At 35.0% G+C, this 18,192-nt stretch overlaps 1 protein-coding gene across 1 annotated transcript in view; it reads right to left on the reverse strand.

The window, feature by feature from the left end:
• LOC135124183 (protein CBFA2T1) overlaps nucleotides 1-18,192 on the reverse strand; it is a 117,314-nt gene that overhangs the window by 20,170 nt on the left and 78,952 nt on the right. Inside the window, exons 3-4 of the mRNA XM_064049076.1 lie at nucleotides 1,480-1,826; nucleotides 1,279-1,425 (exon numbers count right to left, since the gene is read on the reverse strand). Of these exons, the coding sequence (XP_063905146.1) occupies nucleotides 1,279-1,425; nucleotides 1,480-1,826 (494 nt within the window). The remainder of the gene's footprint in view (nucleotides 1-1,278; nucleotides 1,426-1,479; nucleotides 1,827-18,192) is intronic.

Below are 18,192 nucleotides of genomic sequence, written 5' to 3' on the forward strand. Positions count from 1 at the left end.
ATATTTTCTATCTACTAGAGTTTTAATATCTGGTATGAAAAATATTTCACTTTCGTGTATTTACAGGCTGCCAAAGACATTAAAAATATAATTTGCATCTTATTACACAAGCAATGTTTTAGATACGGCCTGAATTTTTTCAAGACTGTGTTGATACTCTTCTTTTTTTGTAATAACGAAAAGCTATAGTTTAATTTTATTCAATTTAAAAGTGTATCAAACGAAAATTGTATAAAAATTTTATTTATTAATCATCACATTTCTCATTTAGCCCAAAAATATAGTTGTTATCAGTAAATCAATACAATGAGTTCCACAAAATTATTTTATTGCGATTGTAGAAAAAAACTTGCTCCCGAGGGAACGGTTCTAAAAATTTTCCCGGCGCCTCCACCATTCTCACACATACTAGCTCTAACGTTTTTAAAATGAAAGCATAGTGTAAAAACGAATAATTTACGCATTAATAAGCAAAAATAATTTATTAGAATATTTTTTCCTTCAACATTAACCTTAGTTATTTGATTATTATTAGAGAAAACGAATTTGTAGATTTGACTTGGTGTCTGCAGCAAGTCGCTCACTATTAATATTGTGCAACGGCTATAGTAAAAATTTTGTATTAGACAAGTAGAAAAAGCCACTTTGGCGCTTTGAGTGATTTCGCTTCGCGCCTCGCGCTAAAACTTGTCATTTCTCAGCCTTATGCAACAAATAAGTGCTTCAAACCGCTCTTCCATCGCATCTAACCGTATTTCGGCCCTTGCAGGTGCTAATTCCGGCGCCGTTTTTTGCTCCACCATCTGCAATCCATAGCACATCGCCGTTTCCATTATAGGTAATATCGGGAATTGTAATATTTCTCCGCCCTTAATTAATGGAAATTGTAAAAGGCACGTGTTACATGAACTCCGACCAATAAAAGTCGCGCCGCCGCGTCCATGCCATCTCGCCTCAACTTTTACAATTATTTTTTGATTTGTTTCTTCAGTACTGAATCCATTATTGAGTTTCCCTGATTTATTTGTTTTGCCTCGGCCGATTTGCATATTGATCCGGCGGCTCATGTTTTATGTAGCCGTTTAAGACATTTGCTTTCAGGTTTCCTCTATTATTTATTTTTAATTTCTGACGCAGCCTCTGTTGACTCAAGACGTGCAAAGTAATTCTTTCGAGCACCCACTCTGCCCGATATTATTTACTTTAGCGAGGCTAAACTTTGCTGAAACAATAACCGCCTCGGCGAAAACGGGATTATTTTTTCTCTTTGCCTCTTACCTGTTTATTTGCGCGGGCCAAGGCGTGGATCTCGCGCTGCAGGATCGGCAGATGCGTCCGCAGGAACGGCAGGACGAACGGCCGCAGGGGGAAGTTGGTCACGTCCTGCAGGGAGTGGTGGAATTCTTCTATGCTCAGGTTGGAGCTCTGTGGGTGACCACTTAGTAAATGGATTTTTCTACTAAACGATTTCATACGTACAACTAAATTAAGGACCAGACTGCGGACTCTCTCCCCAATGTCGGCCCCGATGTCGCTCCCGAACTGTACCAACGTGCTCAGGAACCTTTTGACTTTGACCAACGGTCTGGTGATGTTGGAGTAGTTTCCGTGGTACTGCTGGGCTTGGGAGGCCTCTAGATTTACGGAAAGAGCGGTAGAGGCAGGCAGTGGTGGTGTCAGACTATCAGTAGAGCCGTTGTTGACAGGTGAGGAAGTACCATTGGTGGGGTGGCGCGGGGGCGATGATTGTGTGGGGGAGAGAGGGGCTGCCGCCTGGCGGGCTCCTTCGGGGGAGTCGGGTGTCTTACAGCGGTCTTTCGTTGTCACTGCAACAAAAAACACAAAGTCAAAAGGGGTTCAACTAGAAATAGATTAATTTAAAACTGGCTCTAGAAGCTCTAGCTAGTCACTGTGAAAATAATTTTAATTTGACATGTAAGGTGTTTGTTGCAAAAATGGTGCATCTAAACTGAGCACATAGAATTATTATTATTAATAATAATACCTTAGTTGAAAGGGTAATAGACATAGTTAGTTTTAATTTGTAAATGTTTAGTTAAGTCCAAATATGTATTATCCAAGTTATAAATGTCGTAAGAAATGATATGAGTGTGTAAAAAAACGAATTTTTCTTGCATATTTTGGCAATTTTTGGAGTTTTAACTCCTTTCTTGTCGTAATATAGAACATGTATACGCGTCGGAATAGGAATGTCGAGTTCCAGCTGCGAGGTGTCGGTGTCGGTGTCGGTGTCATTTACTCATCACATATGAAACAGAAATTGATTGCCACGATATAAAAATATCAAGATGCGGCAAATACAACCAACCAAAAAAGTAGACGCAATGGGCAGACAAAACAATTTGATTTTCCAAAATTAGTTTTATATTTTTGATAAAATTAGAATGAATCTTAAGGATTCCTTGTGGTTTGCTTTTGAAAGATTTTTATAGAATTTTGAGCACCTATAGTGGTTCAGTTTTGAAACAGATTGAAGGAAAATCGGATACGCCTGGAGTCTTTTTATTCAAGAATATGAACATGTTTTATTCTTGAAAGTATCTGGAAACATCTTGGACTCTTCTGGCAGATAAAAGATTCTCATGAGGTCCCTTGCCATTTTTTTAAGAATTTGAAAGATCTTGAAAGTTCCTTATATTTTGTTTTTGAAAGAATTTGAAAATTCTTCCTATTCCGTTGTTGATAGAGTATAAAGGCAAATTGAGATTCCCTTTTTTTTCGTAACAGGTATGAAAGAAACTTCGGGACTTTGTTTTTGAATAAATTTGAAAATATCTGATGGGTTTTTCGTAATAATTTGAAAAAACTTTAAAGGTCCCGGTTTGATTTTGAAAGAATTTAAAAGAATATAAATTTAACTTTTTCCTACAGTCTTTTATCAGCAAGCAACATCCCTACCCACTCACCCCCTCTTCATTCCAGTGATTACTTTTAATATTGTTCAGTCATTTATCAAAATCCGTCTTATCCTAACAAATACTAACCACACCCACCCACCCTCTATTGTCCTAGAGGGTTAAAATTTGCTACAATGATTCTTATCTTGGCAAGCGTCAATCGTAATTTTTTTGTTATACTACTTGCTATAAGACTTATTTCTTATTTCAGGAGAAAACAATGAGAACACGGGTGGGTGGGCGGGGCTAAGTTTAATTTTTTCCTCTAGAGTGTTTTAAAAGCAAGAAATAGCCCCGCCCACCCACCCCCTCTTCATTCCAGTGACTACTCTTAATATTGTTCAGTCGTTTATCAAAGTCAGTCTTATCATAACAAATACTAACCCCACCCCACCCACCCTCTATTTTCTTAGAGAGTATGTAATTTGCCACCATCATTCTTATCTTAGCAAGCGTCAATCGTAATTTTTTTGTTATACTATTTGCTATAAGACTTATTTCTTATTTCAGGAGAAAACAATGAGAAAACGGGTGGGTGGGCGGGGCTAAATTTAACTTTTCCTACAGAGTCTTTTATCAGCAAGCAACATCCCCACCCACTCACCCCCTCTTCATTCCAGTGATTACTTTTAATATTGTTCAGTCATTTATCAAAATCCGTCTTATCCTAACAAATACTAACCACACCCACCCACCCTCTATTTTCCTAGAGGGTTAAAATTTGCTACAATCATTCTTATCTTGGCAAGCGTCAATCGTAATTTATTTGTTATACTACTTGCTATAAGACTTATTTCTTATTTCAGGAGAAAACAATGAGAACACGGGTGGGTGGGCGGGGCTAAGTTTAATTTTTTCTTCTAGAGTGTTTTAAAAGCAAGAAATAGCCCCGCTCACCCACCCCCTCTTCATTCCAGTGACAACTGTTAATATTGTTCAGTCGTTTATCAAAGTCAGTCTTATCATAACAAATACTAACCCCACCCACCCACCCTCTATTTTCTTAGAGGGTATGTAATTTGCCACCATCATTCTTATCTTAGCAAGCGTCAATCGTAATTTTTTTATTATACTATTTACCAAAAACTTATTTCTTATTTCAGGAGAAAACAATGAGAAAACGGGTGGGTGGGCGGGGCTAAGTTTAATTTTTTCCTGTAGAGTCTTTTATGAACAAGCAATAGCCCCGCCCACCCACCCCCTCTTCATTCCAGTGACTACTCTTAATATTGTTTAGTCATTTATCAAAATCAGTCTTATCCTAACAAATACTAGCCCCGCGTAGAAAACAGTGTGTGTGCGATTTTTCAAAAACTTTAAAAAATTTTTGAAAATCTTGGAGTTTCACGTTCTCTCTCCGTTTTGATGGAATCTTATTTACAAAATCCTTCTTGGTGTGTTTTCTGTTTGGGATACCTTTCCCAGAAATTAGCGCTGTGGAGTACCACTAGGGTCTAATATCGAAGTGTTCAATGTATACAGACGATTTTTTTGCAAATTAAAAATGTTACTGACTGCGAAAAATTACAACGTAGTCCCTAAAAAGCCTTTGAATGACCTTAGCTTAGGAAAATAAGCGGAATAAGAACTTCCAGTTTCACACATTTGATGAAATTAATTCAGGCCTTAGATTAAAGAACTCCCATGTTCCAAATGCAGCAGCTCAAAAGACAAAACAAAAAATAAAAAGAATTTTAGAAAACCTACAAACATTAAATGTCTGGACAAGAAACAAACCAAAATTCAACAAAACAGGCGGAATATGAATGAACTGATTCGACTTGTTCTGACCTGACCTAACACGACCTGAACTGACCTAACCTGACCTGACTAGACTTGGTTTGATCTGACCTTACGTGACCGGACATCACACAACAAAATAGAAGGCTGGTGGGCGGACCTCCATTATCTTAGCGGGTATTTCATTTGCCAAAACGATCTTATTTTAGCAGGTACAACCCCGCCTTCCCGCCCTCCATTTCTTAGAGGGATCTCATTTGCAAAAATCAGTCTTATCTTAGCAGGTACTAGGCCTACCCACCCACCCTCTTTTTTCTTAGAAGGTATGTGATTTGCAAAAATCAGTTTTATCTTAGCAGGTGCTAGACCCGCCCACCCACCCTTGCTTTTCTTAGAAGATATCTCCTCTGCCAAAATCAGTTTTATGTTAGCAGGTACTAGCCCCACCCACCCACCCTCTCTTTTCTTCGAAGGTATGTCATTTGCCAAAATCGGTCTTATTATAGCAAATATTCGCCCCGCCCACCCAGGCTGTTTATTATAATGTGAATTATATGTTCGTTTGTAAAGTGGGAATGGCAACTAATAGAACGTAGACTGTTAAAAAAAAGCGTCAATCGTAATTTTTGGAAGAGACTGAGATAACATTACCCAACCAATCTTATCTTGACATGTACTAGCCCCGCCCACCCACCCTTTATTTTCCTGGAGAACAAGCCCTTTGCCAAAATCACTCTAATCATGACAAATACTAGCCCCACCCACCCGCTCTTTATTTTCTTAGAAAATAGGTCCTATTTCAAAATCAGTCTCATCTTGACAAGTACTATCCTCGCCCACCCGCCCTTTATTTTCTTAGAAAATAGATCCTTTTCCAAAATCACTCTAATCATCACAAATACTAGCCCCGCCCACCCGCCCAATTTTTTTGTTTAGAATATATGTCATTTCACAAAATCAGCTTATCTTTGGTTTTGAAAGAACTTAAAATAACCTTGAAAGTCTCTAGTGTTATATTTTTGATAATATTGGAATGAATCATAGGGATTCCTTGTTCTTTGCTTTTGAAAGATTTTTTTAGAAATAGGCCCTTTTCCAAAATCAATCTTATCTTGACAAGTACTAGCCCCACCCACCCGCCCTTTATTTTCTTAGAAAATAGGTCCTTTTCCAAAATCAGTCTCATCTTGACAAGTACTAGCCCCGCCCACCCGCCCTTTATTTTCTTAGAAAATAGATCTTTTTCCAAAATTACTCTAATCATCACAAATACTAACCCCGCCCACCCGCCCTTTATTTTCTTAGAAAATAAGTCCTTTTCCAAAATCAGTCTCATCTTGACAAGTACTAGCCCCGCCCACCCGCCCTTTATTTTCTTAGAAAATAGATCCTTTTCCAAAATTAGTCTAATCATCACAAATACTAACCCCGCCCACCTGCCCAATTTTTTTGTTTAGAATATATGTCATTTGACAAAATCAGCTTATCTTTGGTTTTGAAAGAACTTAAAATAATCTTGGAAGTCTCTAGTGTTATATTTTTGATAATATTGGAATGAATCATAGGGATTCCTTGTGCTTTGCTTTTGAAAGATTTTTGTAGAAATAGGTCCTTTTCCAAAATCAATCTTATCTTGACAAATACTAGCCCCGCCCACCCGCCCTTTATTTTCCTAGAGAACAAGTCCTTTGCCAAAATCACTCTGATCATGACAAATACTAGCTCCGCCCACCTGCTCTTTATTTTCTTAGAAAATAAGTCCTTTTCCAAAATCAGTCTCATCTTGACAAGTACTAGCCCCGCCCACCCGCCCTTCATTTTCTTAGAAAATAGATCCTTTTCCAAAATCATTCTAATCATCACAAATAAAGTCCCCGCTCACCCGCCTAATTTTTTTGTTTAGAATATATGTCATTTGACAAAATCAGCTTATCTTTGGTTTTGAAAGAACTTAAAATAATCTTGGAACTCTCTAGTGTTATATTTTTGATAATATTGGAATGAATCATAGGGATTCCTTGTGCTTTGCTTTTGAAAGATTTTTATACAAATAGGTCCTTTACCAAAATCAATCTTATCTTGACATGTGCTAGCCCCGCCCACCCACCCTTTATTTTCCTAGAGAACAAGTCCTTTGCCAAAATCACTCTGATCATGACAAATACTAGCCCCACCCACCCGCCCTTTATTTTCTTAGAAAATAAGTCCTTTTCCAAAATCAGTCTCATCTTGACAAGTACTATCACCGCCCACCCGCGTTTTATTTTCTTAGAAAATAAATCCTTTTCCAAAATCACTCTAATCATCACAAATACTAGCCCCGCCCACCCGCCCAATTTTTTTGTTTAGAATATATGTCATTTGACAAAATCAGCTTATCTTTGGTTTTGAAAGAACTTAAAATAATCTTGGAAGTCTCTACTGTTATATTTTTGATAATATTGAAATGAATCATAGGGATTCCTTGTGCTTTGCTTTTGAAAGATTTTTATAGAAACAGGTCCTTTTCCAAAATCAATCTTATCTTGACAAGTATTAGCCCCACCCACCCACCCTTTATTTTCCTAGAAAACTAGTCCTTTTCCAAAATCACTTTGATCATGACAAGTACTAGCCCCGCCCACCCGCCCTTTATTTTCCTAGAGAACAAATCCTTTGCCAAAATCACTCTGATCATGACAAATACTAGCCCCACCCACCCGCCCTTTATTTTCTTAGAAAATAGGTCCTATTTCAAAATCAGTCTCATCTTGACAAGTACTATCCTCGCCCACCCGCCCTTTATTTTCTTAGAAAATAGATCATTTTCCAAAATCACTCTAATCATCACAAATACTAGCCCCGCCCACCCGCCCAATTTTTTTGTTTAGAATATATGTCATTTGACAAAATCAACTTATCTTTGGTTTTGAAAAAACTTAAAATAACCGTGGAAGTCTCTAGTGTCATATTTTTGATAATATTATAATGAATCATAGGGATTCCTTGTGCTTTGCTTTTGAAAGATTTTTATAGAAATAGGTCCTTTTCCAAAATCAATCTTATCTTGACAAGTACTAGCCCCGCCCACCCGCCCTTTATTTTCCTAGAAAACAAGTCCTTTGCCAAAATCACTCTGATCATGACAAATACTAGCTCCACCCACCTGCTCTTTATTTTCTTAGAAAATAAGTCCTTTTCCAAAATCAGTCTCATCTTGACAAGTACTAGCCCCGCCCACCCGCCCTTCATTTTCTTAGAAAATAGATCCTTTTCCAAAATCATTCTAATCATCACAAATAAAGTCACCGCTCACCCGCCTAATTTTTTTGTTTAGAATATATGTCATTTGACAAAATCAGCTTATCTTTGGTTTTGAAAGAACTTAAAATAATCTTGGAACTCTCTAGTGTTATATTTTTGATAATATTGGAATGAATCATAGGGATTCCTTGTGCTTTGCTTTTGAAAGATTTTTATAGAAATAGGTCCTTTTCCAAAATCAGTCTCATCTTGACAAGTACTATCCCCGCCCACCCGCCCTTTGTTTTCTTAGAAAATAGATCCTTTTCCAAAATCACTCTAATCATCACAAATACTAGCCCCGCCCACCCGCCTAATTTTTTTGGTTAGAATATATGTCATTTGACAAAATCAGCTTATCTTTGGTTTTGAAAGAATTTAAAATAACCTTGGAAGTCTCTAGTGTTATATTTTTTATAATTTGGAATGAATCATAGAGATTCCTTGTGCATTGTTTTGAAAGATTTTTATAGAAATAGGTCCTTTTCCAAAATCAATCTTATCTTGACAAGTACTAGCCCCGCCCACCCGCCCTTTATTTTCCTAGAGAACAAGTCCTTTGCCAAAATCACTCTGATCATGACAAATACTGGCCCCACCCACCCGCCCTTTATTTTCTTAGGAAATAGGTCCTTTTCCAAAATCAGTCTTATCTTGACAAGTAATATCCCCGCCCACCCGCCCTTTGTTTTCTTAGAAAATAGATCCTTTTCCAAAAACACTCTAATCATGACAAATACTAGTCCCGCCCACCCGACCTATTTTTTCTTTAGAATATATGTCATTCGACAAAATCAGTCTTATTTTAGCAACTACTAGTCCCGCCCACCCTCTCTTTATTGAAAAAAAAAAATTATTAAAGAAAAATTGAGACCGTGTAGACAGGTTTTTGAGTAGGAAGATAAAGGAAGCTTTGGGATCACCCATATATTATTTTTGACGGAATCTGGAAGAGTGTCCACTTGGTGGGTGAAAGAATCTTAGGGATTTCTTTGTTGTTTTTTAAGAATTTGAAGATCCTCTGGGAGTCTTTGCATCTGGTTTTTGACGGATTATTATCAAAGAAAAATCTTGAAAGTCCCTGGTGTTTTGATTTTTAAACAATCTAAAATAACCTTGGGAGCCTTTAGTGTTATATTTTTGATAATATTAGAATGAATCACAGGGATTCCTCGTGTTTTGCTTTTGAAATTTTTTTGTAGAATCTTGAGTACCGATAGTGTTTTATTCCTCCCCTTTAATCCTTTCTATTTCGTTGTTGATAGAGTATACAGACAAAATGGGACTTTGTTTTGCTAAATAGATATGAACGAAACTTCGGGATTTTGTTTTTGAACAAATTTGAAAATATCTGGTGGATTTTTCGTAATAATTTCAAACAACCTTAGACGTCCCTGATAGTTTGATTTTGAAACAATTAAAAAAACCCTGGAAGTCCGTGATGTTTTATTTTTGAAAGAGACTGAGATAACATTATCCACCCACACTTTATTTTTTTAGAGAATAGGTCCTTTTCCAAAATCAATCCTATCTTGACAAGTACTAGCCCCGCCCACCCACCCTTTATTTTTTCCTAGAGAGCAGGTCCTTTGCCAAAATCACTCTGATCATGACAAATACTAGCCCCACCCACCCGCCCGTTATTTTCTTTGAAAATAGGTCCTTTTCCGAAATCAGTCTTGTCTCGGCAAGTACAAGAACCAGAGAGAGTAGAAATGTTTCGATGCAAATTTTAAATTTATATTTTAAATTGTGAAATGTCTCAGGAGATGGAGATTCTTCCTAAATTATTATTATTTAAATTAAATAGATTCCCATTTGGAAGTATGTAATAGTAACTGGCAGTATTCAAGACTTAAATTTTAAAGATTGGGTGGCTTTTTGAATAATCAGCGAAATGAAATTTTATTGTGATTTTGTGCTATATTTTATGTCTATGACTCCAATTTTGGAACCTTTGAACTCGGACGTACCTCTCAAAGTGACGTATGTACCGAACGATATTTTGTTTTTGACCATATTTAACATGTGTTTTATGTATTTATGTGTTGGGAAATTTCAAACATTGATCTTCCTCTGTATGTGATCTGTACCGTGATTGTATAATGTGTATACCCTTGTACACCCCCGCCCCTTTTAATTATAAACCCCCACTTATGAAAAAAGCCTCGAGACGTGCGTACATTTTCCGTAATGTATGCATCACTTCGACTGTAAATTTATTTAGCCCTGCATTGATTAACCACGACCACACTCCACAGCTTCCCCACTTTCCGTTTTCACCTTTGCCCCCCTAACCCTTTCTCCGCAAGTGCACTTGACTCGTAAATCCAAGCAGCGGCGCAGCACAATGGGGGCGTTTCGGGCTCCGGCACGGTCAAACAATCACCTCTGATCTGTTCGATAACCGATCGTAGTGCCGCACCTATACCTGCAATTGACACCTTCCTGTCGCGCACGATATACCATACGCAATCAAATCCGACATCAGTGTTATAATCGAATGGAAATGGCTTTCATTTAGTGTATTTCAATCAAGAGCACTGCTCTGCCATGACCACAAAGACCCCCTCAGCTAACGTCGACCTCTTTCAAAAGAACCGAGCTGAAATTGCGATCTATAAGCGACTCTCTCGCAACAGGTTACTTATATTCGAGACGTTTTAATTACAGGTGTTCCGGGGGCGTGGGCGGCAACTTGAGCGCTGCTGCGAACAGCAAACGCGAAGAAATAAAAGCGCTGATTAAACTAGTTGTGGAGAGGTAGATCGGAAAATTCTTGCCGGAGGATGGAAACGACAGAATTGTCCTTTTTTAACTGGATGGGTACATGTCAGGAAGCTACGTGGACCGAAAGAGTTGACAACGAACGAAAGCTGTTCATTGTAGATGATTTTAATATATTTTAGATAAATTATCGTAGAGACAGAATCTTTGGGGCCTCTTGAAAATACCTTGTATCTTGTAGTTGAAAAGATACTTGAGAATTGCTAGCGTTCTTTTTTCCGAATTTAGAACAGAACTCCGGGACCTCCTGTATTTTATTTTTGAAAGAATTTTGAAAGTATCTGGCAGGCTTCTTTGTAATTTTTGAGAGAATTTGAAAAAATCTAGTGGGCATTTTTGTAATAATTTGAAACAACTTTGAAGACCTTTGGTGTTTTGGTTTAGAAAAGATTTAAAAGATCTTAGGAACGCTCTAGTGTTTTATTTTTGAAAATATTAGAATGAACCTTAGGATTCTTCGCGCTTTGCTGTTCGAATATTTTGCTAGAAGTTTGAGCGCCAATGGTGTTTTAATTTTGAAGCATATTGAAGAAATATTGGGACCGTCTAGAACCTTTTTCTTTAGGAATTTGAACGAAATTTTGGAACCGTTTTAGTTATATTTATGAAACAATTTAGATTGGACGCTCCTGGCGAATGAAAGAATCTTAGAGATACCTTGCTATTTTGAAAGAATTTGAAAAGATCTCAAAGGTCCTGAAAGAATTTGAAAAACTCTTGGAGTCCTTGTACCTTTTTATTGATAGAGTACAAAATAGCTTGAAATTCGCTTGCAATTTTTATTGAGACTATGGAAAAAATTTCAGGACTCCTTGTATTCTATTTTAGAAATAATTTAAAAAAAAATCTGAATAATATGAACAAATCTTCAATACCATTTGTGTTTCATTTTTGAAAGAATTCCGCAATATCTTGGACACTTCTGGTGACTGAAAAAATCTTATGAGGTACCTTACGTTTTTTATTTAAGGATTTGAAAATTTCTTGGAGATCTTTCATTCTTGTTATTGATAGAGAAGAAAAAAACTTTTGACTCTATCGGTTTTTTTTTTTCAGAATATGGAAAATCTTCGGGACTCTTCATATGCCGTTTTAGAAGGAATTTGAAAAAATCTGGTGCGCTTTTTGTAATAATTACAAAAACCTTGGAGGTCCTTGGTGTTTTAGCTTTGAAAGAATTCAAAGAAATTTGGAGGTTCCTGGTGTTTTATTCTTGAAAGTATTAAAATAAATCTTAAGGATTCCTCGTGTTTTGCTTTTTGAAGATTCTGATAGAATCTTCACCAACTATGGTGAAAGACACTAAAAGAATGCTGAGATCGTCTAGAACTTCTTTCTTTAGGAATTTGAACGAAATTTTGGGATCATTTTAGTTTTATTTATGAAACAATTTGGAACCAGCTTGGATGCTCCTGGCGGGTCAAAGAATCTTACTGTTTTAAAAGAATTTTAAAGATCTTGAAGGTCTTGAAGTTTTGTTTTGGAAAGAATTTGAAAAACTCTTGCGGTCCTTATATTTTTTTGTTGACAGAGTACAAAAACGCTTGAAATTCGCTTGCGGTTTTTATTCAGAATATGGAAAAAAAATTCAAAGTTCTATTTTCGAAAAAAATTGAAAAAATCTGGAGGCTTTTTTTAAGAATATGAACGAATCTTCAGGACCATTTATGTTTTATTTTTGAAAGAATCTGAAACCATCTTGGACATTCCTGGTGATTCAAAAAATCTCATGAGGTACTTTGCCATTTTTTTTTTAATTTGAGGTTCTTTAATCCCGTTGTAGAAAGATTATAGAAAACTTGAGACTCTCCAGCGTTTTTTTTTTCAGAATATGAAATAAACTTCTGGACTTTTGTAATTTATTTTTGAAAAAGTTTGACAAAATCGTGGGCTTTTTTGTAATAACTTGAAAGAACCTTGAAGGTCCTTGGTGTTTTCGTTTCCAAAGAGTTTAAAAGAAATTTGGAAGCCCCTAGGGTTTTATTTTTGAAATAAAGTCTAAAGGTTTTTCTTTAGGAAGATCTTATCTTTGGAATCACCCGTATTTTATTTTTGATAGAATGTGGAAACACCTTGGAAACTCTTGGTGGGTGAATGAATCTTAGGAATTCCTTACCGTTTTTTTGATGATTTGAAATGGTCTTAAAGGTCCTTGAGTTCTGTTTTTGAAAGAATTTGAAAATCCTGTTGGGAGTCTTTATATCTTGTTGTCGAAGGAGTATCAAAGAAACTTGGGACCCTCTAGCATATTTTTTTTTCAGAACAAGAAAGAAATTTTGGAAAATTTGAAAAAATCTTGAAGTTTCGTGGTGTTTTGGTTTTAAAAGAATTTAAAAGGATCTGGGAAGTCCTTAGTATTATATTTTTGAAAATATTGGAATTTTGAGCACCTGTAGTGTTTCATTTTTGAAACAGATTGAAGGAATATCGAGAACGCCTTGAGTCTTTTTATTTAAGAAAATGATTGAATCTTCAGGAACATTTATCTTTTATTTTTGAAAGAATCTGGAAACATCTTGGGGATTTCTGATAGGTAAAAGGATCTCATGAGGTACCATGCCGTTTTTTTTTAAGAATTTGAAAAGATTTTGAAGGTTCCTTATGTTTTGTTTTGGAAAGATTTTGAAAGTTTCTTGGGAGTATTTCTACCCCGCTGTTGAAAGAGTATAAAGGAAATTTGGGACTTTCCAGAGTTTGTTTCTTTTTTCATAACAAAATTTAAACAATTTGAAAATATTTGGTGGGTTTTTTGTAATAAATTCAAAGAACCGTGGAGGTTCCTGGGGTTCGGTTTTGAAAGAATTTAAAAGGAACTTGAAAGTTCCTGGTGTTTCATTTTTAAAAATATTAAAATAAATATCAGAGATTCTTCATGCTTTGTTTTCAAAATATTTTGATAGAGTCTTGAGCATCCATGTTGTTTTATTTTTAAAAGAGGTTGAAGAAATATTGCTTTTTTCTTGAGGAACAGCAACGAATTTTTGAGCCATTTTAATTTTATTTTAAACTCCCTAGGATACTCCTGTGATCTCTTGCTGTTTTTAAGGACTTGAAAAAATCTTGAAGGTAGAGTATAAAAAAAACTTATAACTCTCTAGTGGTTTTTTTCTTCAGAATATGGAAACATCTTTGGGACTTCTTATATTCGATTTTAATTTTAGAAAGAATTAGAAAAAATCTGGTGGACTTTCTTGTAATATATAATTTCAAAAAAACCTTACAGGTCCTTGGTGTTTTACTTTTGAAAGATTTCAAAGAAACGTGGAAGCCCCTAGTGTTTTAGGTTTGAAAATATTTAAAACAATTTTGGGGGGGGATTTTGCGTGTTTTAATTTTTGAAAATTTTCATATCTTGCCGTTTTTTTTTTAAGAATTCGAAAAGATCTTCTAGGTACTTTATGTTTTCTTTTTGAATTATTTTGGACATTCCTTGGAGATTCTTTTACTCGTCGTAGAAAGAGTACAAAAGAAACTTGAGACTCTCCAGCGTTTTTTTTTTTTTTTTAGAACACGAAAGAAATTGGGGAACTTTGTGTTTTATTTTTGAGAGAATTTGAAAAGATCTTGAAGGTTGCTGGTGTTTTGGTTTTGAAAGAATCTAAAATGGAAGTCCCTATTTGAAAATATTAAAATGAATCTTAGGGATTCCTCGTGCTTTCGTTTTGGTATATTTTAATAGAATTTTGAACACCTATAATGATTTATTTTAGAAACAGATTGAAGGAATATCGGGAACGCCTGGATCTTTTTATTTAAGAAACTGGAATCATCGTGGACACTTGTGGTACGTAAAAGGATCTCGTGAGGTACCTTGCCATTCTATTTTTAAGAATTTGAATAGATTTTGAACGTTCCTTATTATTGTTTTGTTTTTGAAAAAATTTGAAAATTCCTGGGATTTTTCTATCCCGTTGTTGAATAAATAAATATAAAGGAAACTTGGGGCTTTCTGGAGTTTTTTAAATACTAAGTATGAAATTTCGGAACTTTTGTACTTTATTTTGAAAAAAAATTGAAAATATCTGGTTTTTTGAAATGTTTAATTTCAAAGGACCTTGGAAGTCCCTGGTCTTTTATTTTTGGAAATATTGGAATGAATCTCAGCGATTCTTCGTGCTTTGTTTTTAAAATACTTTGATAGAATCTTGAGCATCCATGGTGTTTTACTTTTTAAAGACACTAAAGAATAGTGCGTCTTTAGTTTTTCCATTAGGAATATAAATGGATTTTTGGGACCATCTGAGTTTGATTTTTTAAAGAATTTGGAACCACCTTAGACACTCCTGATGGGTGAAAAAATCTCACAGATATCTTGCTATTTTTTAAAAATTTGTAAAAAATCTTGAAGGTTATTTATTGTGTGTTGTTTTTGAAAGAATTTGAAAATTCCTTGGAGAGTCTTCTACCTCGTTGTTGAAAGAGTATAAAAGAAACTTAGGACTGTCTAGTCTTTTCTTCAAACTTTGGGACCTTTTTTTCGAAAGAATTTTTACTTATCTCTGAACCCTTTAAGATGACCGACGTCTTCTTATAAAAAAAATCTATTCAATTGGAGATTCTTTCAGACTTTTTTAAATAAAGACATCAGGGATCTGGAAAATTCTTTTAATTTTTTCGAAAAAAAAAACACTAGAGACTCCTAAAATTCTTTCCAAAATAAAACACAAGAAGCCTTGGAGATTCTTTCAAACTTTTTCAAAACCAAACACCAATGGCTTCCAATATTATTTCGTGTCCTTAAAAAAACACGAGGGGCACCTGAGATACCTGAAATACCTGAGATTCTTTCAGAGACTAAAAAACAAAACATAAGGGGTCTTGTAAACTCTTCTCTTTCAAACTCTTTGAGTAAGTAAACACAAAAGATCCCGTTTTCGAAAAAAGACAATAGGAGTTCCTAAATTTCTTAAAAAAAGGACACCAGCGATCTCGAAGATTCTTTTAATTCTTTCAAAAAAAAACAAGGACTCCTAAAATTCTTTCAAAAACCAAACACTAAGACTAAAGCACACTAAAGTTTCCAAAATTCTTTCAAACCAGGAGTCTCCGAGAACCTTCATGTTCCTAAAAAAAAAACAAGGTATTAGAGGCCCCTGAGATTATTTTAGACTTCTTCAAACAAAAACACATAAGAGATCTTGAAAATTCTCTTAATTCTTGAAAAAAACCACAAAATCTAAATGCCCCAGGTCTCTGAGATTCCTTCATGTTCTTAAAAAAGGTATTAGAGACCCCTGAAAATTTTTCAGACTCTTTCAAGAAAAGACACAATGGATCTCGAAGATTCTTTTAATTCTTTGGAGAAAAAGACACTAGGGACTAAAATTCTTTCAAAAATCAAACACCAAGACTTTGAGATTCTTTCATGTTTCTTCAAAAAGAACACTAAAGTTCCCAAAATTTTTTCAAACCACGAGTCTCCGAGACCCTTCATGTTTTTAAAAAAAAACAAGGTATTAGAGAGCCCTGAGATTATTTTAGACTCTTTCAAACAAAAACATACGGGATTTTGAAAATTCTTTTAATTCTTAAAAAAAAACACTAGAGATCCCTATTTTCAAAAAAAAAAAATTACAAAAGTTCGTAAATTTCTTTTAAAATCTAAACACCACGGGTTTCTGAGATTCCTTCATGTTCTTAAAAAAAAGGTATTAGGGGCCCTTGAGAATTTTTCAGACTCTTTCCAGCAAAAGCACAATGGATCTCAAAGATTCTTTTAATTCTTTCGAGAAAAAGACACTAGGGACTAAAATTCTTTCAAAAATCAAACATCAAGACTCTGAGATTCTTTCATGTTTCTTCAAAAAGAACACTAAAGTTTCTAAAATTCTTTCAAACCAGGAGTCTCCGAGACCCTTCATGTTCTTAAAAAAAAACAAGGCATTCGAATCCCCTGGGAGTGTTTTAGACTCTTTCGAACAAAAACATAAGAAATCTTGAAAATTGTTTTAATTCTTAAAAAAAACACTAGAGACCCCTATTTTCAAAAATATAGGAGTTCGTAAATTTCTTTCAAAATTTAAATACCACAGGTCTCTGAGATTCCTTCACGTTCGAAAAAAAAAGTATTAGAGGCCCCTGAGAATTTTCACACTCTTTCAAGCAAAAGCACAATGGATCTCAAAGATTCTTTTAATTCTTTCGAGAAAAAGACACCAGGGACTAAAATTCTTTCAAAAACCAAACACCAAGACTCTGAGATTCTTTCATCTTTCTTCAAAAAGAACATTAAAGTTCCCAATATTCTTTCAAACCACGAGTCTCTAAGACCCTTTATGTTCTTAAAAAAAAAAAACAAGGCATTCGAATCCCCTGGGAGTATTTTAGACTCTTTCGAACAAAAACATAAGAAATCTTGAAAATTCTCTTAATTCTTAAAAAAAACACTAGAGACCCCTATTTAAAAAAAAAATAGGAGTTCGTAAATTTCTTTCAAAATTTAAACACCACAGGTCTCTGAGATTCCTTCACGTTCGTAAAAAAAAAGGCTCTAGAGGTCCCTGAGAATTTTTCAGACTCTTTCAAGCAAAAGCAGAATGGATCTCGAAGATTCTTTTAATTCGTTCGAGAAAAAGACACTAAGGACTAAAATTGTTTCAAAAATCAAACATCAAGACTCTGAGAGATTCTTTGATGTTTCTTCAAAAAGAACACTAAAGTCCCTAAAATTTTTTCAAACCACGAGTCTCCGAGACCCTTCATGTTCTTAAAAAAAAGCAAGGTATTAGAAGCCCCTGAGTTCATTTTAGACTCTTTCAAACAAAAGCATAAAGGATTTTGAAAACTCTTTTAATTCTTAAAAAAAACACAAGAGATCCCTATTTTCAAAAAAAAAAAAAAATAAAAGTTCGTAAACTTCTTTTAAAATCTAAACACCACGGGTTTCTGAGATTCTTTCATGTTCTTAAAAAAAGGTATTGGAGGCCCCTGAGAATTTTCACACTCTTTCAAGCAAAAGCACAATGGATCTGAAAGATTCTTTTAATTCTTTCGAGAAAAAGACACTAGTGACTAAAATTCTTTCAAAAACCAAACACCAAGACTCTGAGATTCTTTCATGTTTCTTCAAAAAGAACACTAAAGTCCCTAAAATTCGTTCAAACCACGAGTCTCTCGAGACCCTTCATGTTCTTAAAAAAAAAACAAGGTATTAGAAGCCCCTATTAAAAAAAAAAATAAAAAAAATTCGTAAATTTCTTTTAAAATCTAAACGCTACAGGTCTCTGAGATTACTTCATGTTCTTAAGAAAAGGTATTAGAGGCCCCTGCGAAATTTTCAAGCTCAGATCTCGAAGATTCTTTTAATTCTTTCAAAAAAAAAGACACTAGGGACTCCTAAAATTCTTTGATATTTAAAAAAAAGACACTAACACTGGAAGATCCTGCGATTTCTTCTAAACAAAGCACAAAAAGCCTTGCGGATTATTTCAAACTTTTTCAAAACCAAAAACGGTCTCGAAGATTC

This window comes from Zophobas morio, unplaced genomic scaffold (genome assembly GCF_036711695.1).
Source record: "Zophobas morio isolate AGI-343-1 ecotype UQ-CSIRO unplaced genomic scaffold, CSIRO_AGI_Zmor_V1 ptg000007l, whole genome shotgun sequence".
NCBI lineage: Eukaryota > Metazoa > Arthropoda > Insecta > Coleoptera > Tenebrionidae > Zophobas > Zophobas morio.